Genomic DNA, 26,493 nt, shown 5'->3' with positions numbered 1-26,493 from the left:
GGATTAAAGGCATGCACCACCACACCAGGCAAAGAGAGAAAATGGGTGCACCAGAGTCTCTAGGTGCTACAAATGAACTCCATGTGTATGCTTTACATGGGTACTAGGGAATTAAACTTGTTTAATTCGGCTTTATGGGCAAGTGCCTTAACTACTGAGCCATCTCTCTAGCCCTACTTTTTATAACTTTTTTATTGTCAACTTCTAACACATTGACAACATACATGATCATAAACTCCTCCTCCTACCTTCCCTTTTTCCTCTCCCACCTCCACCCCCCAATGAATCCCTTCTTTCCAACTAATCTCCAAATTCAAAATTTAAAATTGTCTTTTAGGGTTCGGCAAAAGCAGAACAAATATCCCATATTATTTCTGACCCAAGGAAAATCTGACATTTACCCTGAACTGATGGACCTCAGATCTCGAACAACCCCAATTGCAATGAGTTTCGCCCAGTTTGAAAATCTCTTGGTAAGTTATGCTTAACTTTTTGAGAAATTATTTTATTTATTTATTTATGAGGGGGGGGGGCAGATAGAAAATGGATGTGCCAGAGCCTCCAGCCGTTGCAAACAAATTCCAGATGCATGCACTACCTTATGCATCTGGATTAAGTGGGTACTGGGGAATCGAACCTGGGTCCTTAGGCTTTGCAGGCAAGCACCTTAATGGCTAAACTATCTCTCCAGTCCTGTACTTCATTTTTTTTAAACTTATGATTGTTTAAGATAAGTACTAAATAAGATTTTATATTGTTCTACACCTGATAGTTAACAATTTGATTGTGTAACACACAAGTAGCTCTACTTAGCAGTGAGGGTGAATATACATTCAACATACCTGTGTTTATAAGTTGAATTACTAGATTAGTAATATGTTGTGAATATGTGTATATACAAAGTAACCATTAAGAGCTTACAAGAAAGAAAAGTTCTATTTTTCTTTTTTTTTTTTTTTTTCCGAGGTAGGGTCTCACTCTGGTCCAGGCTGACCTGGAATTAACTTTGTAGTCTCAGGGTGGCCTTGAACTCACAGTGATCCTCCTACCTCTGCCTCCCGAGTGCTGGGATTAAAGGCGTGTGCCATCACGCCCGGCAAAAGTCCTATTTTTCTTCCAAGGTCTACTCAAGAGAGTACTGGCCTAGAGTATGATCATTTAGCATTTACAGCCAGTATGTGACTTTGTAAACTGCTATTTCTTCTTTTAGGGGATAAATGCACACACTGAAGACCTGCTCAGAAACCCATCCTATATCCAAGAGGCAAAAGCTAAGGGACTGGTCATATTCTGCTGGGGCGATGATACCAATGACCCTGAAAACAGAAGGAAGTTGAAGGAATTCGGAGTTAATGGTCTAATTTATGATAGGTATTTTTTTTTTGTAAAAAAAATTCATGAAATGTTAGAAAAAGTGTAGCTTTCATCTTATAAACTATTGAATAAAATTAAATGTAGGTAAGTTAAAATTTTGTAGTTTAGCCTCAAGTTTCTTTAACATGTATTATCAAACATTGAAGTATCAGTCACTTGAGAAACCAGATAAATAGGCCCTAACCCAGATGTACTGAGTCATCAAGGAACCAAGGAAGCTGTCTGACTTTTTCTTTGTCTTTCCAAATTTTCTCTGTGATTCCATCTAATTTTTTTTCCTATCCTTTTGCATTCCCACCATTGTATGTCAGATCATTCCCCTCATCTCAACACTTTCATAGCTGTTCTTTCTGTTATCTTGATTTCAGCATAAATGGCCACTGTAGTTATTGTAGTTTCTCAGGCCAAGTCCAGTAAGCCTTCTATGACTCTTGCTTATTATTAGCTCATACCTTATATCCAGTTAGAAAATCTTACTGATGCTGCCTTCAAGATCTAGTCAAGTCTGGGCACAGTTGTTACTGTTGGCTAAGCTACCTCATCTCACACACACTGAAGAGGCCTGGTTCTGGTGGCCACTCCACCCTTGCCTCCAGTCTGTGTGCTCACTGCAGCCAGATGATGTTGCTACTCAGAACTTCCTGTGGCTCTCTGTGCCCCCTAGAGGAGAGGCCACAATCTTTCTAAGGTGATTCCTATCCCTACTGTTCCCCATACCACCTCCCAACACTATTGACCTTTCTGACCTTTTCTCCCACAACTTTTTCCCATCTGCTGTTTCTCTTTGCTTCTGAGAAAGACTTGTAAAGACTGAAAAGTCACCTCCATGAGGCCTCTAGTGAATAGCTTATTTTAAATAGTTTCCTCTGTTCACAGACCGCTTCCGGATCGCCATCTGACACCAACATGTACATGACTTGTCTGCTTTTCTCCCTGGTGTTTTTCCTTAGCCCCTTCTTTGTATTTACAAACAAGAACCTATGAGGCACCAGGGTAATGCTTTTGCCTATTTTCTTCACTGTCTCCAGATGTTAGCATGATGTATAATACTCAGTAGGAACTCAAGTATTTGTTAAATTTTTTTAAATCTGCTCTTTGAGTATTTAGGATATAGGTTTAACTGGTGCTAATATGAGAGACAAAAAATCGCTGGTTTTTTAGAAAGAAAATTTGGGTTGGAAACAATGTCATTTACTTGCTGGCAGAATTTCTTGCATGTCATACAGAGAGGAAGGGATGAAATTCTCATCAGACCTGCTTTATAAATAGTTTACATGGATCTAGTTCACATTATTCTGTCCTGAAACATTATCACTTTTTTTAATAAAGACTTTCTCCACTATTTTGTCTGAATTAGTCTGATTTGTTTGTTGTTTGTTTTGATTTTTGGAGACAAGGAGAGTATTACTATGTAGCTCAGGCTGGCCTTAATCTTGCTATGTAGCCCAGGTTAGCCTGGAATTTGTAATCCTTCTTTCTTGGCCTCCAGCACAGTGGGATTACAGCTCTATGTCATCATGTTTGGCTCGTCCTAGAGTTTCATTTGTAGCCCACATCGTGTCCGCTTGACTACCCCTTCTTATTTGGTTAATTTTTCATAAAATGCTATGACCTGTAGGTCTTTTTATTATTATTTTATTATTCTTGTTTATTAAAGCTCTTCCTCCTCACTTCATTGACTGTGTGTGTGTGTGTGTATGTGTGTATACACACACACATGCACATATGTATACATTTAAATTTATTTATTTGAGAGGCAAAGAGAGAGAGGAGCTGACAGAGAGAGTGAGCATGGGCGCACCAGGTTCTCTTGCTATTGCAAATAAATTCCAGACTCATGCTACTTTGTGCATCTAGTTTTACGAGGAATTGAACCCAGGCCTTCAAGTTTGAAAGCAAGCACTTTTAACTGCTGAACCATCTCTCCAGCCCCTATTAAAACTTTTTATTGACAGTTTTCAAACATGTACATAATGTACTTTGATCATAATCCCCCCTCATTACCTTCTTTTGTCCTTGCTCTCTGTCTTTTTGTTGTCTACTTTTTAAGGTATAGTCTCTACTCCACATTGATCTGGAATTCACTATGTTGTCTCAGGGTGGCCTTGAACTCACAGTGAACCTCCTATCTCTCTGCCTCCCAAGTGCCTGGATTAAAGGCATGTGTCACCATGCCTGGCACTCTGTCTTTTAATAGGTGTCTTAAACTAGTTATGTAAAGTTAAAGTTTTAGTTTTTGGTTTCTTTATCATTTTTCCTGTTTTGTTTGTTTGTTTGTTTTTTAAGTTTTTTGAAGTAGGGTCTCACTCTGGCTCAGGCTGACCTGGAAGTCACTATGTAGTCTCAGGGTGGCCTTGAACTCACAGTGATCCTCCCACCTCTGCCTCTCGAGTGCTGGGATTAAAGGTGTACACCATGCCCAGCCTTTTGTTGTTGTTGTTGTTTGGTTGGTTTGGTTTTTTGTTTTTTGAGGAAGGGTCTTGCTCTAGCCCAGGCTGACTTGGTATTCACTATATAGTCTCAGGGTGGGCTTGAACTCATGGCAGTTGCTAGATCTAAAGTTCTGGGATTAAAAGTGTGCACCACCACATATGGCTTGTTTTGATTTTTGTTTTTTCAGGTAGGGTCTCACTTTAGCCCAGGCTGATCTGGAGTTCACTATGTAGTATCAGGGTGGCCTCAAACTCACAGCAATCCTTCTACCTCTTCCTCCCAAATGATGGGATTAAAGGTGTGTGCCACCACGCCCGGCTGGTTTTGATTTTTTTTTCTAATTTTTTTTTATTATTTTATTTATTTATTTTTAATTTTTATTACCATTTTCCATGATTATAAAAAACAAATCCCATGGTAATTCCCTCCTTCCCCCCCCCCCACGTTCCCCTTTGAAATTCCATTCTCCATCATATTACCTCCCCATCACAATGGTTTTGATTTTTTTGAAGCAAAGTCTTGCTGTAACCCACAGTGATTAGGAACTCACTGTGTAGCCCAGGCTGGCCTCAAACTCATGACAATCCTCCTACATCAGCCTCCCTAGTGCTAGAATTATAGGTGTAACCTTCTGTACCTAACTAAAATTTTAAAATCACAATTTTATGGAAATTCTAACTTTAGCACGTTTGAACATTTATATTGTATATGTATGTATATGTTTAATGGGCTAGATATGGGTATGTGGGGGAAGGAATGATTACAATGTTTTTGGCCAGGAAAAGTGTAGTGTGAGACTATATCATGTGGCTTTATATGGAATACAAATTTTAGACCCTTCTCAGGGGCTTTGGTTGGTTGAAACCAAATGTTGCCATTTAATACAGAATAATCTATTCTCTGTAACAAGTGCTAAAGGAAGTTATTCCTTGGGGCTGGAGAGATGGCTTAGCGGTTAAGCGCTTGCCTGCTGAAGCCTAAGGACCCTGGTTCGAGGCTCAACTCCCCAGGACCCACGTTAGCTAGATGCACAGGGGGCGCAGACATTTGGAGTTTGTCTGCAGTGGCTAGAGGCCCTGATGCACGCATTCTCTCTGTGTGTGTCTCTTTCTCTCTGTCACTCTCAAATAAATAAAAATAAACAATTTAAAAAAAAAAGAAAGAAAGAAAGTTATTCCTGGCCAGTTTCATGGAGAAGATCGCAGCTGGAAATTTGAGGCTGGTTCAGTTCACTTTGACAGGATTCATATTTGAGGCACAGGCCAGAGCGTGATATAGGGTAGGATTATTGAAGGTATGGAGGTTTTGAAGGCTAGCCTGGCATTGGGCACTGAGGGTATGATGAGTGACGAGGTAGGTTATGTTACAGTGGATTTTTACCTGAAACGTTTTTATTACTACTACTATTTCCTTTCTAAATGTAATCAAAGTACTTGTTTATTCAAATAGTTCTAAGCCTTACAGTGAAAATCAGCAGACATCTAGCTGCTATTTTTGAGCTATTATATTTGCTTGTGTTTTTAAATAATATGCTCTATATTTTCTGTGTCATATTTACACAAAGAAGGTTTTGAGTGACTGGGGATTTAAATGGGGTTCTTGTGAAGTTGATACTAGTGTGTGCTTTGATAAAACTTATTTTCTTATAATGGTTACATAGTTCATCAGATTAAATTGTAAAGAGATATACCATTTGCATCTGGGAAAAAAAAGCCCTATTTCCTCTCAATAGAGGCATTGCACACAGATTATATATTTGGCCCTGGTTTTGTGATATAGTATCTCACATAAACTGCATTTGATTTTCTAGTATTTTGTTGGAAGCTTTGCATTTAGGGTGGTCTTTGTCAAATGATTGCTTGGTGTTGGTATAGGAGCTAATACTGGCCTTGTTTCTTTTAGTATTTCAAAGTAAGGTCTCACTCTAGGCCAGGCTGGCCTTGGACTCACGGCTATCCTTCCTCTGCCTTCCAAGTGCTGGAATTAAAAGCATACACCACTACACCAGCAGTTGTTCCAAGTTGAAAAATTAAAACATTGACTTCTAGAGGCTGGGAGTATATAGCTCAGCGCAGTGACAGAGCACTTGACTACTTTGTGAATGGCCCTGGGTTAAGTTCCCATCACATCACCAACACAAAACAGAAGGGAGGTAGGGTAGAAAAGAAATGGAGTTGAAGTCCTTATTAGCTTTGGCATAATCCCATTCCCTCACCGCCCTCAGATCAAGCATTTAGCAAGTTACTGCTCTCTTCAAAAGTGTCATTTTAGCCGGGTGTAGTGGCACATGACTTTAATCCCAGCACTGGGTAATGGGAGGCACAGGTAGGAGGATCATCGTGAGTTCGAGGCCACCCTGAGACTACATAGTGAATTCCAGGTCAGCCTGACCTAGAGTGAGACTCTACCTCGAAAAACCAAAAAAAAAAGTGTGACCTTAGGGCTAGAGTGACAGCTGAGCAGTTAAGGTGCTTGCCTGCAAAGCAAGGAGCACATTGTAAGGAGTCCTACTCTTCCTTTGGCCGTTATATTCTTTCTGCCACCTCTTCTGTAATGGGCCCTGAGCCTTGAAAGGTGTGATAGAGATGTTTCAGTGCTGAGCACGCCTCTGTCACTTCTTCTCAGCACTATGGTGCCTTCTGAGTCATCCCAAGGTCACTGCCATCTGAAAAAAGAAGATTCTCTAACCAAAAGTGAGAGTAGCCTAAATGTGTGGGTATGAACATTAAGTAAAGTGCTTACTGGGCAATTTGGTGAGCATAGCATGTACATTTAGCCAAACAGCAGCAGACGTTACACCCTGAGGGCTCATGACTACCCCTGTTGTAGGCTTTTAGTATCAGGGATGTATTCGCTCCTGTGGAGCAAGCCTCCAGTCAAATTAGAGGGCGGTTGGCTTCTCGCATAACAGACGTGCCACTATTGCACCTGTTGGCTCATTTGCAGTGTCCACTGTTGGGTATCTTCAATGGTGATTTCTCTCTATCCCATTGAATTGCATGCAGCATAGCTTCTTCCAGCTTTCTGTCAGCTGGTCTACATGGAGGACGCTTTCAGCTCAGCTCCAGCAGGATTTCTCAGTGATCTTTTAGTCACTGAGTATATGGAGTCTTCAGCCATAGGGTCTTACCATCTATTCCTGGTGGGAAACCAAGGGTCTCGGCAGTGGCCTATAATGTGTTGGGGGCATCAGGGACCTCCATAGCCAACAACTCACTGGAAAGTATCCCATCTCTGGCACTGAAAATTTCTAATAGCAATCTATGACTCCTGTGTGTTCCATTGTCCAAAAAAAGAAGGTTTCCATATGACTTATTTCTATCTTCATAGATTTTGATTACCACTCCCTCCACCTTTCGTTTACTCAGTCCCTTCCTTTGACCTCATGTAGGCCTTTTCACCCCCATTAATCTGCTCTTCTACTTACATATATACAATACCATCCTACTAAGTCACCCCTCCCTCCCTTTCTATTCCCTTTATATCTCCTTTCTAGCTTACTGGCCTTTGCTACTGAGTTTTCTTCCTACTCACACAGAGTACTTCTCTATTTTATTTAAGAATGTTGAAACTTTTGGCAAGTTTAACTCATTTTTTTCTTTGTTTTTTTTTTCTTTTGTAATCAACACATTTTATATTGCACCATACACATAGAGATATTTATGTCTACAAAATAGAAATAAATGTTCCCTGTAAATTTACAATGTGGTATGTGCTTATGAAATTCAATTCTTGACCTTTTTTTTTTTTTTTTTTTTTGAGGTGGCATCTTCCTCTAGTCAAGGGTATCCTTGAACTCACAGTGATCTTCCTACCTCTTCCTGCCAAGTGCTGGGATTAAAGGCATCTGCCACCATGCCCATCTTCAATTCTTGGCTTTCTAAACTGATTTTTTGACCCACAAAGTTGCTAGTTCAGCCAAATTTGGCATCTGTGTCTGGATTAGGGATTGGAAAATTTAGCAGGACTATTTGTGATGACCTGGAATAGACCCATCTGTTTCCTTCTTTATTGTTGTCTACCACCAGTTCTCGGTGGGATTAAGCTTAGATCCTGGCAGGTAGTGAGGACTCTGCATGAGCCCATGGTTCAAACAATATCCAGGCAAGGTTGAGGTTCAGATGCACCCCAAGTGCACTCCTTAGTCAAGGCTGCTGGTGTGTCAGTGGACTTTTTGACCGGGACCACTTCAGTTACAGATTGGGTGACTTGTATCATCTTAAGAGCCATCGGGAGAGTCAACCACTTGTGGGCATTTCCTGTGTTTGCACAGTTTCTTGGCCCATGTCTTCTTCAAAACTCTCGATTCACTATTATTTATATGGAACACATCCTTTACATGATCCTAAGAGGGGAAGACATGTAATGTAAGTGATTTCAGATTGTCTTTGTGTATAAATGCTATGGCTAGGCACAGACTCAGTATTAGAAATCATTTGCCATTAGAATTCTTTAAAATACTTTATTATTTGCCACATGTGTTTGTATGGGGATAAGTGCACCTGGACTTCTTGCCACTGCAAACAATTGTCAGGTCCAAATGTGTGTCAAACTTGGGAATTGAACTCCAGGTGACAGGCTTTGCAAGCAAGTCTTCCCAGAGCTTCCATTAGAATTTTACAAGCATTTCTCCACCATCTTTCCATTTGTAATGTAGCCACGAAGGTTTGTGAGGCCATGTTGGTTACTGTTCCCTCAAGTATAATTTGTTTCTCCTGTGGAAACAGAGAATCTTGTCTCTGTCACTGGTGTTCTTAAATGCTAGAGACAGTTTCACCCATGTTTCTGAGTCTGTGGTATTCTTTATAGCCTTGAAGATACATGCCCTTAAAGTTGTGTAGCTTCAGGATGAGGAGTAGCTCAGTGATGGAGTACTTGCCATTGTATGCACACAGGGCCTGGACTTATCCTTAGCACTGAAAGAAAAGATATGGAACATTCAGCTGGGCGTGGTGGCACATGTCTTTAATACCAGCACTGAGGAGGCAGAGGTAGGAGGATCACCATGAGTTCAAGGCCACCCTGAGACAGCAGAGTTAATTCCAGGTCAGCCTGGACCAGAGTGAGACCCTACCTTGAAAAACCAATATATATATATATTTATATATATACATGGAACATTTGTAAAGTAATTCTGTGATTATTGACCCATATTTCTGGATTGATTTCCTCCTTTTTTTTTTGTTTGTTTGTTTGTTTATTTGAGAATGACAGAGAGACAGAGAGAATGGGCGCTCCAGGCCTCCAGCCCTACAAACAAACTCCAGATGCATGAGCCACCTTGTGCATCTGGCTAGCATGGGTGGTGGGGAATCGAGCCTCAAACCAGGGTCCTTAGGCTTCACAGGCAAGCGCTTAACTGCTAAGCCATCTCTACAGCCCTGGATTGATTTTCTTTATAAAAGTCCTTTGTTACAACTATAATTCTTTTTTGTTTTCATTTTATTTATTTATTTTTTTTGTTGTTGTTGTTCATTTTTATTTATTTAGTTGAGAGTGACAGAGAGAGAAAAGAGGCAGATAGAGATAGAGAGAATGGGCACACCAGGGCCTCCAGCCACTGCAAAGGAACTCCAAGTGCATGCGCCCCCTTGTGTGGGTCCTGGGGAATGGAGCCTTTTTGAACTGGGGTCCTTAGGCTTCACAGGCAAGGGCTTAACCATCTTAAGCCATCTCTCCAGCTCTCATTTTATTTTTTAGTTTTTAAAAATATGTTTTATTTATTTATTTGAGAGAAGGACGTAGAGAGTGAGAGAGAGTGGATGGGTGCACCAGGGCCTCCAGACACTACAAACAAACTCCAGAGGCATGTGTCCCCTTGTGCATCTGGCTTAAGTGGGTCCTAGAGAATCGAACCAAGCTCCTTTGGCTTTGCAGGCAAGTATCTTACTGCTAAGCCATCTCTCACGCCCAAGTATTTTTGTTTGTTTGTTTTTGTTTCTTGAGGTATGGTCTCATTCTAGCCCAGGCTGACCTGGAATTCACTATGTAGTCTCAGGGTGGCCTCAAACTCATGGTAATCCTCCTACCTCTGCCTCCTGAGTGCTGAGATTAAAGGCATGTGCTACCATATCCAGCTTTTTTTTTTTTTAATTTTTATTAACATTTTTCATGATTATAAAATATATCCCATGGTAATTCCCTCCCTCCCCACCCCCACACTTTCCCGTTTGAAATTCCATTCTCCATCATATTACCTCCCCATTACAATCATTGTAATTACATATATATAATATCAACCTATTAAGTATCCTCCTCCCCTCCTTTCTCCACCCTTTATGTCTCCTTTTCAATTTACTGGCCTCTGCTACTAAGTATTTTAATTCTCACGCAGAAGCCCAGTCATCTGTAGCTAGGATCCACATATGAGAGAGAACATGTGGCGCTTGGCTTTCTGGGCCTGGGTTACCTGACTTAGTATAATACTTTCCAGGTCCAACCATTTTTCTGCAAATTTCATAACTTCATTTTTCTTTACCGCTGAGTAGAACTCCATTGTATAAATGTACCACATCTTCATTATCCACTCATCTGTTGAGGGACATCTAGGCTGGTTCCATTTCCCAGCTATTATAAATTGAGCAGCAATAAACATGGTTGAGCATGTACTTCTAAGGAAATGAGATGAGTCCTTTGGATATATGCCTAGGAGCGCTATAGCTGGGTCATATGGTAAATCAATCTCTAGCTGTTTTAGGAACCTCCACACTGTTTTCCACAATGGCTAGACCAGATTGCATTCCCACCAGCAGTGAAGAAGGGTTCCTTTTTTTCCACATCCCCGCCAACATTTATGATCATTTGTTTTCATGATGGTGGCCAATCTGACAGGAGTGAGATGGAATCTCGATGTAGTTTTAATCTGCATTTCCCTGATGACTAGTGACGTAGAACATTTTTTTAGATGCTTATATGCCATTCGTATTTCTTCCTTTGAGAACTCTCTATTTAGCTCCATAGCCCACTTTTTGATTGGCTTGTTTGATTCCTTATTAGTTAACTTTTTGAGTTCTTTGTATATCCTAGATATTAATCCTCTATCAGATATATAGCTGGCGAAGATTTTTTCCCATTCTGTAGGTTGCCTCTTTGCTTTTTTCACTGTGTCCTTTGCGGTGCAAAATCTTTGTAATTTCATTAGGTCCCAGTGGTTAATCTGTGGTTTTATTGCCTGAGCAATTGGGGTTGTATTCAGAAAGTCTTTGCCAAGACCAATATGTTGAAGGGTTTCCCCTACTTTTTCCTCTAGCAGTTTCAAAGTTTCCGGTCTGATGTTAAGGTCTTTAATCCATTTGGACTTAATTCTTGTGCATGGCGAGAGAGAAGAATCTATTTTCATCCTTCTCCAGATATTTATCCAGTTTTCAAAACACCATTTGCTGAAGAGGCTGTCTCTTCTCCAATGAGTATTTTTGGCATTTTTATCGAATATCAGGTGGCTATAGCTACTTGGGCTTACATCAGGGTCCTCTATTCTGTTCCACTGATCTACATGTCTGTTTTTGTGCCAGTACCATGCTGTTTTTGTTACTATGGCTCTGTAGTATAGGTTAAAATCAGGTATGGTGATACCACCAGCCTCTTTTTTGTTGCTCAGTATTATTTTAGATATTCGAGGTTTTTTGTGATTCCAAATGAATTTTTGGATTGTTTTTTCTATTTTCATGAAGAAAGCCTTTGGAATTTTGATAGGGATTGCATTAAATGTGTAGATTGCTTTAGGTAAGATTGCCATTTTCACAATATTGATTCTTCCAATCCAGGAACAAGGGATGTTTCTCCACTTTCTAGTGTCTTCTGCAATTTCTCGCTTGAGTGTTTTAAAGTTCTCATTGTATAGATTCTTTACTTCCTTGGTTAGGTTTATTCCAAGGTATTTTATTTTTTTTGATGCAATTTTGAATGGGAGTGATTCTCTGATTTCATCCTCTGTGTGTTTGTTGTTAGCATATATGAAGGCTACTGATTTCTGTGTATTTATTTTGTATCCTGCTACATTGCTGTAGGTTTTGATCAGCTCTAACAGCTTGCTAGTAGAGTCTCTAGGGTCCTTTATGTATAGAATCATGTCATCTGCAAATAATGATAACTTGATTTCTTCCTTTCCAATTTGTATCCCTTTTATGTGTGTCTCTTGCCTTATTGCTATGGCTAAGACTTCCAAAACTATATTAAATAAAAGTGGGGACAGTGGACACCCTTGTCTTGTTCCTGATTTTAGTGGAAAAGCTTCCAGTTTTTCCCCATTTAGTAATATGTTGGCTGTAGGCTTGTCATAAATAGCCTTTATTATATTGAGATATGTTCCTTCTATTCCCAGTCTCTGTAGGACTTTTATCATGAAGGGATGTTGGATTTTGTCAAATGCTTTCTCTGCATCTAATGAGATGATCATGTGATTTTTGTCCTTCAACCCGTTTATGTAATGTATTACATTTATAGATTTGCGTATGTTGAACCATCCCTGCATCTCTGTGATAAAGCCTACTTGGTCAGGGTGAATGATCTTTTTGATATACTCTTGTATTCTGTTTGCCAATATTTTGTTGAGAATTTTTGCATCTATGTTCATGAGGGAGATTGGTCTGTAATTTTCTTTTTTTTGTTCTATCTTTGCCTGGTTTTGGTATCAGGGTGATGCTGGCCTCATAGAAGGAGTTTAGTAGAATTCCTTCTTTTTCTATTTCCTGGAAAAGCTTAAGAAGCAATGGTGTTAGCTCTTCCTTAAAAGTCTTGTAAAATTCAGCAGTGAATCCATCCGGGCCTGGGCTTTTTTTAGTTGGGAGATTATTGATAACTGTTCGGATCTCCATGTTTGTTATAGGTCTATTTAAGTGATTAATCTCATTTTGATTTAATTTAGGTAGGTCATATAGATCAAGGAAATCATCCATTTCTTTCAGATTTTCATACTTTGTGGAGTATATGCTTTTGTAGTATGTCCCTATGATTTTTTGAATTTCTCTGGAATCTGTTGTGATGTTGCCTTGTTCATCTCTGATTTTATTAATTTGTGTCTCTTCTCTCTTTCTTTTGGTCAGATTTGCTAAGGGTTTATCAATCTTGTTTATCCTTTCAAAGAACCAACTCTTTGTTTCATTAATTCTTTGGATTGTTCTTTTTGTTTCTATTTCATTAATTTCTGCCCTAATCTTTATTATTTCTTCCCGTCTACTACTTTTTGGTTTGCCTTGTTCTTCTTTTTCCAAGGCTTTAAGGCAAAGCATTAGGTCGTTTACTTGCGACCTTTCTAATTTCTTAATATAGGCACTTAAGGCTATAAATTTACCTCTTAGAACTGCCTTCATTGTGTCCCAGAGATTTTGGTATGTTGTGTTCTCATTATCATTTGACTCTATAAATTTTTTGATTTCCTTTTTGATTTCTTCATTGACCCACTCATCATTTAGTAGTGTATTGTTTAGTTTCCATGATTTTGTGTATGCTCTATAGCCTTTCTTGCTACTGATTTGTAGTTTAATTCCATTGTGGTCAGATAGAATGCAAGGAATTATTTCAATTTTCCTGAATTTGTTAAGATTTGCTTTATGTCCTAATATATGGTCTATTTTAGAGAATGTTTCATGTGCTGCTGAAAAGAATGTATATTCTGCAGCCTTTGGATGAAATGTCCTGTATATATCTGTTAGGTCCATTCCTTCTATGACCTCATTTAGTCCAGATGCCTCTCTGTTTATTCTTTCCCTTGATGACCTGTCAATTGATGAGAGTGGGGTGTTAAAGTCACCCACCACCACTGTGTTTGGTGTTATCTGTGACCTTAGTTCTAATAGTGTTTGTTTGACGAATTTGGGAGCCCCCATGTTAGGTGCATATATGTTTAGGATTGTAATGTCCTCCTGTTGGAGTGTGCCCTTAATCAATATAAAGTGACCTTCCTTATCTTTCTTGACTAACGTCGGACTAAAGTCTACCCTGTCTGATATTAGGATAGCAACCCCTGCTTGTTTTCTAGGCCCATTTGCTTGAAACACCGTCTTCCAACCTTTCACCCTAAGATAATGTCTATCCTTTGTAGAAAGGTGAGTTTCTTGGAGACAACAAATTGTAGGATCCTGCTTTTTAACCCAGTCTGCAAATCTATGTCTTTTCGTTGGGGCATTGAGACCGTTGATATTAAGAGATATTATTGAAAGGTGTGTATTTATGTTTGCCATTTGTGTGTGTGTGTGTGTGTGTTACTGGTTCTACCTGTGCTCTCTTCTGTTAACTGGTATTTGAGTATAGCTTGTTTTTTCTAGGTTCCTTATATGTGTGCTTTTCCTTTTGTTCAGCATGGAGGATTCTATCAAGTATTTTCTGTAGAGCTGGTTTTGTCTTCAAATACTCCTTTAACCTGCTTTTGTCATGGAATGTCTTTATTTCTCCATCTATTTGAATGGATAACTTTGCAGGATAAAGTAACCTTGGTTGACAGTTGTTATCTTTCAGAACTTGGAATATCTCACTCCAAGCCCTTCTGGCTTTAAAAGTTTGTGTTGAATAATCTGCTGTAATCCTGATGGGCTTGCTTTTGTAGGTAACTTGATTTTTCTCTCTAACTGCTTTCAATAATTTTTCTTTGGTTTGTGTGTTTGGAAGTTTGATTATAATATGGCGAGGAGAGTTTCTTTCTGGGTTTTGTCTGGCTGGGGTTCTAAAGGCTTCCTGTATCTGTATTGGCACCTCTTTCCCAATTTGGGGAAAATTTTCCTCTATGATTTTGTTGAAGATGCCTACTATGCCTCTGGAGTGGAGTTCTTCTCCTTCTACTATGCCCTGAATTCTTATATTGGATCTTTTCATAGAGTCCCGAATATCTTGATGTTCCCACTCATACTTTTCTATAAGTTTGTCTTCCTCTTTGTTGGACTGCATTAGGTCTGCCACCTGGTCTTCTAGCTTAGATATTCTGTCCTCTCCCTCATCCATCCTACTGGTGAGATTTTCTACAGAGTTTTTTATTTCATTAACTGTGTTCTTCATTGCTAGTAATTCTGACTGGTTTTTCTTTATTATTTCTATTTCCCTATTTATGTCTTGTATTGCCTTCTTTATTTCATTAAATTGGTGTCCTGCCTCTTCTTTGATTCCTTTGATTTCCTCTTTGATTTCCTCTTTGATTTCCTCTTTGATTTCTTCCTTGATTGTTTTCATGTGTTCTTTGACCTCTTTGAACATATTTATAATTATTCTTTTGAACTCTTTCTCAGGCATTTCCTCTAACTCTTTCTCTCTGGAGGACATTTCTGATGCATTAATACTTTTAGGTGGATTTATATCATCTTGCTTTTTAGTGTTTCTTGTGTTATAATGTATATATTTTTGCATCTTGGATTAAGTTTATGCTTGGATTTTCTAGCTAGCTGTGTATTCTTAGCTGTATCAATTGATTTGATGTAATATATTTTCAGGGTAGGACCTTAAGGTATTAGGTGTTGCTCTTAAGACTCTCAGAGTATCTACAAAGATGTTCTTAGGGGTTGAGATTCCCTGCTATAGGAGTATTCAAGCAGGCTGAGTGGAATAAAATACAGGTAGATTCTAAAATTTAACTAAACACTGAACACATTCAATCAAAAACAGCCCCCAGTATGTATGCAAGAGTAGTTATTATAATGACCAGATCTTCTATCAGCAAAGAGGTTTAGATTTCTGGTCTGTTGAGGGATCCAAGTCAGCTTGTGACCAAGTGAGACCCTTCCCTGGTGCAATCCCAGTTACCTTGGGTGATTTTGGTCTCAGTCAAGTTGCTGCCTGGGTCGTCGGGCTGCTGTTCTGATTTCTGGAGCTGGGCACTTGCTTTTCCTACGGGGCAAACCGAGCCGCTGCTGCTGCCTCTGCTGCTCCTATAGCTGCCACCACCGGAGCCACCACCGCTGCTGAAGCTGCCGCTGCCGTGACCACCGCCGCTGCTCCCCCCCCCCCCCAAGCCACCGCTGCCACAACTGGGTCCGCTGCTGCTGGGGCCGCTGGTACCGGTGCTGGAGCCGCTGAAGTTGCTGCCGAACTCTGCTCCTGCTTGGGTCCCGCTGTCAGCCCAAGTTGGCGTGGCCGGTCCCGGGCCGCTGCTGTGTTCGCTGGAGCTGGGCTCAGGCGGTGGGGGAGGGGAGGGAGCCGCGGCTGCTCTGGTTGTGTCGCTGCTCCACGTGTTCTAACTCGCGGTCTTCTCCGCTGCTCGCTGCCGCTCTCCCCTCACGTTTCCCGAGTTGCAGAGAGCGTGGTGTGAGGGGAAAATCCCGCACCTGGCTTTTCCTGTGGCTCAAGCTGGTCTGGCGGTTTTCTGCTGCGCCGCGGCTGCGGCGTTTGGCCGAGCTGCCTGAGCCGCTGGAGCCGCTTATCCCGCCTGTGCGGACTCTGGATGCTCTATAACTCTTCTACTTCTCCGCTGCCGCCTCAACTTCCTATACACCTCACTTTTTAGTAAAAGCGTGTATTTTGCTGAGTTTTTTGGTCTTTTTCCCCCCTAGGCTGCTTTGGCATGTTACCTACGCCGCCATCTTAACCGGAAGTCCAACCCAGCTTTTTTTTTTTTTTAAGTAGTGATTTTATTTTTGGATTTTTAAAATATTATATTCTAATTAATTTGTTTATTTGACAGATAAAGAGGGGGAGAGAGAGAGAATATGAATGTGTGCAACAAGGCCACCAGCCACTGCAAACAAACTCTAGACACATCACCCTCTTGTGCATCTGGCTAATGTGGGTCCTGCAGAGTCGAACCTGGGTCCTCTGGCTTTGCAGGCAAACAAAACCATTAAGCCATCCCTCCAGCGCCCCCCTTTTTTGGCAACTTCCATAATTGTAGACAATATCGCATGGTAATTTCCTCCTTCCTCCCACTTTCCATTAATGTCATGATCCTTTCCTCCTCTTATGATGATCTTGTATAAGTAGTGTCAGGCACTATGAGGTCATGGATATCCAGGCCATTTTGCATCTGGAAGAGCACGTTGTAAGGAGTCCTACCCTTCCTTTGGCTTTTACATTCTTTCCGCCAATTCTTCTGCAATGGATCCTGAACCTTAGAAGGTGTGATAGTGATATTTCAATGCTGAGCATTCCTCTGTCACTTCTTCTTCGCACCAAGGTGCCTTCTGAGTCATCCCAAGGTCACTGCCATCTGAAAAGAGAAGCTTCTGTAACCAAAAGTGAGAGTAGCATAAATCTATGGGTATGAACATTAAGAGAAGTTCTTACTGGACAATTTGGTGAGCATAGTATATACATTTAGCCAGACAGCAGCAGATGTTACATCCCTGGGGCTCAAGAATACCCCCATCTTAGGTTTTTGTATTGGGCATGTATTCCCTCCCATGGAGCAGGCCAAATTAGAGGGCAGTTGGTTTCCCCTATAACAGACATGCTGCTATTGCACCCGTTGGCTCATTTGGCCTGGCTGGCCAAATACAAAGCTTGAGTGTCCACTGTTTAGTATCTTCCCTGGTGATTTCTCTCTCCCCCATTGAACTGCATGCAGTGTGGCTTTTTCTGGCTTTCTGTCAGCTGGTCTACATGGAATAGGCTTTCAGCTCAGCTGCAGCAGGATTTCTCAGTGACCTTGCAGTCACTGAGTATGTGGAGTCTTCAGCAATAGGGTTTCCTGGTGGGAAACCAAGGGCCTCAGCAATGGCCTGTAATGTTCTGGGGGCATCAGGGACCTCCCTAGCCAACAACTCAGTGGAAGGTATCCCATCCCTGGCACTGAAAATTTTCTAGCAACTATCTATGGCTTCTGAGTGTTCTATTATCCAAAAAAGTATGTTTCTATATGACTTATTTATATCTTCTTAGATTTTTGATTAGCTCTCCCTCTACCTTTTCTTTACTCAATCTCTTTCCCTAATCTCACTTAGGCTATAACTGTAATTCTTTTTATCCCTGTTTTGTTGTTATTTTGAGGCAGGGTTTCATTGTAGCCAGGTTGACCTGGAACTCACTTCGTGGCCAAGACTGGCCTTGAACTTCAGCCTCCCAGTGCTGAGTGAGATTATAGCTGTGAGCCATCACACCAGACTTCTAATTCTTTTCCTTTCAATTTACTTTAATTAACAAGACTGGCCTTGAACTTCAGCCTCCCAGTGCTGAGTGAGATTATAGCTGTGAGCCATCACACCAGACTTCTAATTCTTTTCCTTTCAATTTACTTTAATTAACTCCTAAACTTTTTCACCATTTACTGTTGTTTAATTTCCAAGGACTTTTATTTTCTGAAAGTATCTTTTATGCTATACGGAATATTCTATAATTCTTTTGATGGAAATACTATCACTTTCAAGTTATTTAGATTGGTTATTTTGTTTTGTCTTTGGAGGTTTCCTTTGTTGTTGAGCACTATAAGCATGTTGGAAGCTCCAAGTGTGAGAATGGGATTGTTTTGCACTTCACCGTGGGAGGATCTTAGCTGCTTGTTCACATTTCTGACACTGGTGATACAAAACTTCACGTTTTGGCTGATCCATACTTAAATATACATGAGGAATGGAAGAGCTGGCATAGGAAGGGGCTTCTGTTGTTAAATTTGGTCTAGTTCACAATTCTCAATTCACTTATTGCTGGTGGCAGTGGTGGTAATCTTTAAAAAAAAATTTCTATTTCTTTGTAAGGAGAGAGGGAGAGAGAGAATGGGCACATCTGGGCCTCTTGTAACTACAAACGAACCACAAACACATGCACTACTTTGGATCTAAGAGTATGTGGGTACTAGGGAATCAAACCCAGGTAATTAGGCTTTGCAAACAAATGCCTTAACTACTGAGCCTTCTCTTCAGCCATAGTGGTGGTAATCTTACAAGTTAAATATTCAGACTCTCACCTGGTCCTGTCATCTTCCATTCTGAAAGACATCTTACTCAGTTCTTAAGGTCCAGTGGGAAGCAAACAGTGCTTACTGCCACCAAAGCCTTATATGTGTGGTGTATGCACCTCTATGTGCCATTGCAGCACCCCATAAACTCACCTGCAGAGGCCAGATTGGAACATTAATAGAAAACCTTTGTTTTGATAGAATGTATAGCTTTGTTCTGTTTTTTTTTTTTTCTTTATTAAAAAAATTATTTCAGAAAGAGAGAGAAGGAGAATGGGCATGCCAGGGCCTCTAGCTACTGCAAACAAACTCCAGATGCATGTGTTACAATGTGCATCTGACTTATATGGGACTTGGAGATTTGAACCTGGATCCTTAGGCTTCACAGGCATGTGCCTTAACAGCTAAGTCATCTCTACAGCCTTTTTTTTTTTTTTCTAGGGGAGAGAGAATTAGCTCACCAGGGCCCCTAGCCTCTGCAGTCGAACTCTGGACACTTGTGTCACCTTGTGCATCTGGCTTATGTAGGTTGTGCAGAGTTAAACCTGGGTCCTTAGGCTTCACAGGCAAACGCCTTAAATGCTAAGCCATCTCTCCAGTCCTGTTCTATTTTTATTTTTTTAAATTATTTTTGTTGTTGTTGTTTGGTTTTTTGAGGTACGGTCTCACTCTAGTCCAGGCTGACCTGGAATTCACTATGCAGTCCCCGGGTGGCCTCAAACTCATGGTGATCCTCCTACCTCTGCCTCTGAGTGCTGGGATTAAAGGCGTGCACCACCACAGTCAGCTTTATTTATTTTTTAATCTTTTCACAATTTTTATTAACATTTTCCATGATTTAAAAAAAAAATATCCCATGGTAATACCCCCCTCTGCACTTTCCCCTTTGAAATTCCATTCTTCATCATATTATCTCCCCATCTTAATCATTCTACTTACATATATACAATACTAATCTATTCAGTACCCTCCTCCCTTTTTTTTTTTTTTTTTTTTTTTGTGAGATAAGAGTGTGACATAGCCCAGACTGGCCTAGAACTTAGTATAAAGTTGTGGATGACCTTGAAATTTTTCTATTTTTTTTTCTTTTCTTTTTGCATGTGTATGTGTGTGTGCATGTGGGGTGTTACACATCCATGTGTGTGCACATCTGGAAACCAGAGGTTGCTGTTGTGCCTTCCTTGGTTTTTATTTTCCTGAGGTGTCTCTTTCAGCCCAGAGCTCAGTAGTTCAGCTAGTCTAACTAGCTAGCTTCCCCTGGGGATCTGCTAACAGATAGTCCCTCCCTCCCCGCTATCCTTGCATTTTTGTGAGTGCTACACAGCTAAATTCAGTCCTCACACATGTATGGCAAGAGTTTTATTCACTGAGCCATCTCCCCAGCCTGTTTTATCTTATTTAAGAATTTCTTTCCTGTGTGATGCCATAAAGATTTCTCTTGTAGTGCCCTGCATTGTTGCCTGGCTTTTCCAGTGTGGCATGCAAGGCTGGCTGTGCTGATTGGCAGTGCCTTTGCTGCCATGGATTGCCAGTGGCTTTCCTGGTCTTTCCATTCTGGATTTTGACACTTAGTGACTTGGAAGTCAGATCTCGGGATAGTTCAGCTCTTAATACCTTTTCATTTGTAAAATATGGTATTACAAAAGCTTGACTGGGGAAGCAGTGCTTTCAAACCACTAGAAAACTTCAGATCTCTTTTCTGCTTCATGTTTTTCTAAGCAGGGTTACAAAAAGCCAGTGCTGCTCTACACAATTTTAGAAAGGCTAGGAAAAAGAAAAAACTTAATATAACAGAACTTCATCTTTAAAAATAGAGCAAAGCAAAAGCTCCATAATTAAGATGTTCCAGGGTTTGGAGAGATAGCTTAGTGGTTAAGACACTTGCCTGCAAAGCCAAAGGGACCCAAGATTTTTAAAAATTGTCCCAGGCATTTTTAAAAAATTTTTTAATTTTATTTATTTATTTGCAAGCAGAGAGAGAGACAGAGATAGAGTGACAGACACTGAGAGAAGGGGCGCACCAGAATCTTCAGCCATTGCAAACAAACTGCAGACACATGCGCCCCCTTGTGCATTTGGCTTACATAGGTTCTGGGGAATTGAACCTGGGTCCTTTGGCTTCACAGACAAGCACCTTAACCACTAAGCCATCTCTCCAGCCCCTAGGCATTTGTAAGTGAAGTGTCTTGAACATATGAGTCAAGCAGTTTTAAATTAATCATGAAATTACACTTTTATATTTTTTGTGTTTGTTTCACCATAGGATATATGATTGGATGCCTGAACAGCCAAATATATTCCAAGTGGAGCAGTTGGAGCGCCTGAAGCAAGAATTACCAGAACTTAAGAGTTGCTTATGTCCCACTGTTAGCCACTTTACCCCCCCTTCTTTGTGTGGGGAGCCCGATATCCACGTGGATGCCAACGGCATTGATCACGTGGAGCATGCTTAGTTAGTGCAGACTGCTGGGGTCACAACGCTGTCCTGATACTCAGTTTCCACCACTGAGCCTTGTTGAGCTCTGCTTTTCGGGTTTCTCAGTCCAATGAAGCAATAATGAAGTATTTCAGTCTTTCACTACAGTTCTTGCGAGAATTTCAAGTATGCTATTTACCACTTGGCCAGGTATAATTGCCAGTCATTCTCCACAGTGAGAAAATGTATTAGGAAATATTTTCAACTAAAAATGTTAAGTTTATAATGTTAAGTAAATCTTCACTAAAAGCTTAGTGCTTTAAAATTAATTATTAAAAAATCTCTTATTTATAGTTATTCCAGCTTTTCATTAGACTAGGTCAGCAATCTTTAGTACTTGGGGAAAATGACTGTGTATAATTTATTATACCTGACCATGGAAAAATTAAGTACCTCAGATGCATGCATTTGCACTAGTGACTCCAGCTGCACAGATCTTTGTGCCATCCGTGTGTATATAGGTATTTTTACGTGGACTGACATGAATTGCACCATTGTCATTCACTGTGACCTCAGACTGCTGCCATCTTCCCACTTAACCAGCCAGCCTGGAGATGAACCTTGAAGTTTGCTTCATAAATCTTTCAAAAATTGGTATGCATAAATGTTAAAATTCCAGAATGCCGCAGGGTAATTTAATGTAAAAATGTTAGTGAGAAGTATGTTTGCACACATAGTAGAGTAGATCACAATGTGTAAAGTTGATGCAATGCTTGCTTTAGGTCTGTACGTGTTTACTGTTAAGTCAAGTCCTTGCATCTGTGGTGCTAGGTGAGTGTGAGAAGATCCAAGGACAGGAACTGTCTTGTTGCCTAAAACAAAAAGGTCTGTTTGCAGGCAATCTAATCTGTTCATTTAGTGTCTTTCACTACCTATTACACACTATTACTTTGAGAACTTTTCTCTGTGTGTTTTGGTGTGTATGATATGGTAGTTAAATCTCCATGCAGAAAAATAAATGTCCTGAATTCTAAAATTGGAATTCTTTATTGGTTAATTTATATCATGTATGTAATTTATTCGGAATGTAGATATTACCATATGTATATGCATGCTTTTGGGATTCTGCTAAAATTCATTAGAAGCAGATTGTATTTACATAACTGTAACTTAAGAATGAATGTTAAATAAAATGACAGATTTATTTTCTTCATTATAACATGGAATTTTAAGAAGGTGTTACTTTTTTTATTTCTTATTTGTTTTTGAGGTAGGGTCTTACTCTAGCCCTGGCTGACCTGGAATTCATTATGTACTCCCAGGCTCATAGCAATCTGTACCTCTTCTTCCCAAGTACTAGGATTAAAGCAGTGTTACTTATGAAGAATGGTTTTATGTTACTCTGAGATTAGAGGTTTATTGTTCATCCTAACGCTGGTGTATTTGCACCTTTTATGGTGCATTCTTCCTGAGGCAGTTTACTCCTGCATTGATACATTTTAGTAGTAGCAGAGAACCTAAGACTTACAGATGCATTTATATTATTTGTGTCTTAATTTAACCATGCAGTTTTTATCCAGGTCTTCATTGCATAAAGATAGGTCTGAAATCCTATGACACTGTATCTGTAACACTGAAATTTACTTGAACATAGTTTAGGAAATAGAATCTTCTGCAAATGTATTTTAAAAACAGAAAAAGTGGGACTGGGATGGTAGCTCAGCAGTTAATGGCACTTGCCTGCAAAGCCTGCTGACTCAGTTCCTAAGCCATCCACTTAAGCTGGACTCAAAATATGACAGTAATATCTGATATATCTTTGGAGTGTAAGAGGTCCTGGTACATGCACACACACATCCAAATATAATAAATAAATAGATGAATGAGTAAACAAAAATATTTTAAAGAAAAGGTTTTTCCCCCTTACCTTTGTAGTAGAGGGACCACTCCCATATGGTGACTTGATCAGCCATGTATACATTTCTGGTTCTGTTCCATTACTCCTTCTCATACCTTTCCATTTGTAGCTTTGTGATAAAGATCATCTCAGGACAGAGGGAAGCAGTTCATAAAGGAAGAGGATGCAGAAGAAAATAAGCAAAGGAATTGGTGGTGGGGCGGTGTGGGCTTCAAAACAATTTAATGTGCAAACAAGAGTTTAGAATACTACTTACTACAGCAAAGAACCTTGCCACTGTCCTGTCTTTTCCTGACATAGAAACCAGTGTTAGTAGATGACTGATATATTCATAAACTGTATCACCTTTTCACTCTGCTGCAGACCTGCTATGTCTGTGACCAGCCCCCTGCTCTGTGCCTGTGTGCTTTCCATCTACCTTGCTCTTCTGTGTTCCTGCCAGAACTTCAAAACCAAGGGACTTGTCTTGACTCAGCATTGTGTTTGCACCTCATTCCTACTGGACCTTAATGTGCATTTCAGAGAAGTCTCACCTGCTAGGCAGGGATCTCACTTACTTTTTAAAATAATTTTTAAAATTTTTTATTTGAGAGAGAGAAGAAAGAGAGAGGGAAGAGAATGGGTGCATCAGGGCCTCTAGCCGCTGCAAATGAACTTGAGACACATGCCACCTTGTGCATCTGGCTTATGTGAGTCCTGGGAAATCGAACCTGAGACCTTTGGCTTTGCAGGCACATGCCTTAACTGCTAAGCCATCTCTCCAGCCCTCACTCATTTTTAGTTCCATAGTATATGGATACAATAGAAAATAAAATTATTGGAATGATACAATTTGTATCTTGTATTTTTTAATTAAGAGCTTTGCATACATTTACTATGAAAGCAAGTTCTTGGAAATGTTACACTGACCTTTGGGACAGATAGATGTTGCTGCAAATTAAGACATGTAGAACTTTATGTTAAACTATTTATGCTTTCTGGAAATAAAAGTGAGGCTTTATTTTTTTTTAACTACATTCTCTTGAGCTTCCTTTTCTAAATTTTTCTGTGTTTGAGAGAGACAGAGAAAGAGTGGGTATGGGAGTGCTAAGGCCTCCTGCCACTACAAACAAACTCTAGATGCATGCTGTACTTTGTACATCTGGCTTTACATGGGTACTGGGGAGTTGAACCCAGGCCATCAGACTCTGCAAGCAAGCACTTTAACTGCTGACCATCCCTCCAATCCTGATTACAATTATTTTTTTTCTTTTATATAAATTATAACAGGTCATACATTTTATCCCCTTGGCCCAGCACCTGTTACCCAGCTGGGCCCTCCTCAGTGGGTGATGGTTTTCACTGTGGAACATGAAGACCTTAGTAAGTTCCTTTAGGGTAGTGGGGGGGGGGCATACCTCAGGGTATTTCTTCCCACCTGGGGCTCTTACAATCTCTCCATCTTCTGTTCCACTGTTGACAGTCTGACTTATTGTTGAGTTCTCTGTAGCCTCTGGATTTCTGCTCTAATGGGTTTTCAGTGATCACTGTATCTGTCACCATCGCTGTGGAACTGGTTGATTACACAATTCTTGAATGTGAGCCTTGTAGATGACCAAGTTGTATCAGTCTCAAAAGGCTGAACATCCCATAAGTATTGGGCATTGTCAAGTCCATTAGCATTCCTGATTCCTGTACTTTCTGACCTAGCCAGTTGGTCTTTCCTCCAGTTCTCTAAGATGCTCTCATTCCCCCACCCCAGTAAAGTCCTTTTTGCTAGAATTAGTTTGCAACCCAGTTTAAAACCTTTAAACATGTATGCATGCATCTACATGTGTACAAATGTTCAAATGTAATTCTTTTTAAAAATACTGGGCTGGAGAGATGGCTTAGCGGTTAAGCGCTTGCCTGTGAAGCCTAAGGACCCCGGTTCGAGGTTCGGTTCCCCAGGTCCCACGTTAGCCAGATGCACAAGGGGGCGCACGCGTCTGGAGTTCGTTTGCAGAGGCTGGAAGCCCTGGCGCGCCCATTCTCTCTCCCTCTGTCTTTCTCTCTGTGTCTGTCGTTCTCAAATAAATTTTAAAAAAATATTTTTTTCATTTATTTGTTTTATTTATTTGAGAAAGATACAGATAGAGAATGGGCATGCTAGGGCCTCCACCCACTGCAAACAAGCTCCAGATGTATGTGCCACCTTGTTCTGGCTTTACATGGGTACTGGGAAATCAAACCCAGGTCATTAGATTTTGCAGACAAGAGCCTTAACCACTGAGCTATCTCTCCAGCCCAAATGTAATTCTGTTTGTTTTTTTGTTTGTTTGTTTTTCGAGGTAGGGTCTTGCTCTAGCCCAAGCTGACCTGGAATTCACTATGAAGTCTCAGGATGGCCTCAAACTCATGGCGATCCTCCTGCCTCTGCCTCCCAAGTGCTGGGATTAAAGGCGTGCACCATCATGACTGGCTCTAATCTTGATTCAAACCTCCCAGCTATACAAAGATACTTTTGAGATAATCAGGGATCAGTGTTGACAGAAGTTGGGTTCTTCCTCTCTCCACTTCCCCTGCACTGCGATTACAGATATGTACAATACCTAATGTTTCTGTGGGTACTGGGGGCTGAGCACAGGTCCACATGCTTGCCAAACAAGTATTTTAATGACTGAGTAATTTGCCTAACTCTTTTTTTTTCCTTGTAATTGTTTTTTAATTTTTATTTATTTATTTGAGAGTGACAGAGTGAGCAAGAAAGAAGCAGAGAGAGAGAATGAGCACACCAGGGCCTCCAGCCACTGCAAACGAATTCCAGATGCGTGTGCCCCCTTGTTCATCTGGTTTACGTAGGTCCTGGGGAAACGAGCCTCAACTGAGGTCCTTAGGCTTGACAGGCAAGCAATTAACTGCTAAGCCATCTCTCTAGCCTAATTTGCCCAACTCTTTATGGGCATTTGTATTTCTTTAAAACATTCTTATTAGTTAGAAAATCATGTTAAAAGTATTTACAAAAAATGTGATATCAAGATACTTATATTTGCTTTGAAATGTTCCAATATTACTGAAGGATGAGGATAGATAAAACAATATTGGTAATGTGTTGGTAATTATTACAATTGTTGCTCAGTGATAAGTATATATTTTGTCCCTTTCATTTTTTTTTTTTGTAATTTTACCATAACAAAAAAAGGAAAGTGGGTTTGAGACCTGGTTCTGATTCTGCCAGTAACTTGTTTATGGTATTGGACACAATGTGTCATCACATGAGGGAACCAAATGCTCAGTTGGGTGTAATGGGCTGCTAAGGGTTCAAGAAAGTCCTTGAATGCTAAACCCTAGGTACATGTCTGCCTTAAGCAAGGCATTGAGTAAAATAAGACTGAGAAGAATATAATTATTAAATTTATTGAGGGAAGTACAGTACCAAGGAAAGGAGAATGAACACACCCACTGGGCTTGAGAACGCATGTGGTAGACCTGGAAAACCATAGAGGACAGAGAAGAGAGTTCAAAAAGCTCCTGCCATGTGGAAAAAACCGGTGTGGAGAGGAAGGGCTATGGGGCTCTTCTTTGTCT

The 26,493-nt window shown here is 40.3% G+C and overlaps 1 protein-coding gene and 1 non-coding gene across 4 annotated transcripts in view; both read left to right on the top strand.

Moving 5' to 3' along the window:
- The window catches only part of Gpcpd1 (glycerophosphocholine phosphodiesterase 1), a 97,134-nt gene extending 74,898 nt beyond the window's left edge, over nt 1–22,236 (top strand). For all 3 annotated transcript variants that reach the window (XM_045156440.1, XM_045156439.1, XM_045156441.1), the window contains 3 exons: nt 338–473; nt 1,211–1,371; nt 20,877–22,236. In XM_045156440.1, coding sequence (XP_045012375.1) covers nt 338–473; nt 1,211–1,371; nt 20,877–21,066 — 487 coding nt within the window. In that variant the 3' untranslated portion in view covers nt 21,067–22,236. The remainder of the gene's footprint in view (nt 1–337; nt 474–1,210; nt 1,372–20,876) is intronic.
- LOC123463252 lies at nt 5,453–5,503 on the top strand. Its single transcript, XR_006638840.1, has one exon. It is a non-coding gene; the product is annotated as a small nucleolar RNA SNORD77 (small nucleolar RNA).
- Nucleotides 22,237–26,493: the final 4,257 nt, after the last annotated feature.

Source organism: Jaculus jaculus, chromosome 8 (genome assembly GCF_020740685.1).
Source record: "Jaculus jaculus isolate mJacJac1 chromosome 8, mJacJac1.mat.Y.cur, whole genome shotgun sequence".
NCBI classification, from domain to species: Eukaryota; Metazoa; Chordata; class Mammalia; order Rodentia; family Dipodidae; genus Jaculus; species Jaculus jaculus.
The sequence above is the reverse complement of the archived record's forward strand: the minus strand, read 5'-3'. Positions and strand labels throughout refer to the sequence as shown.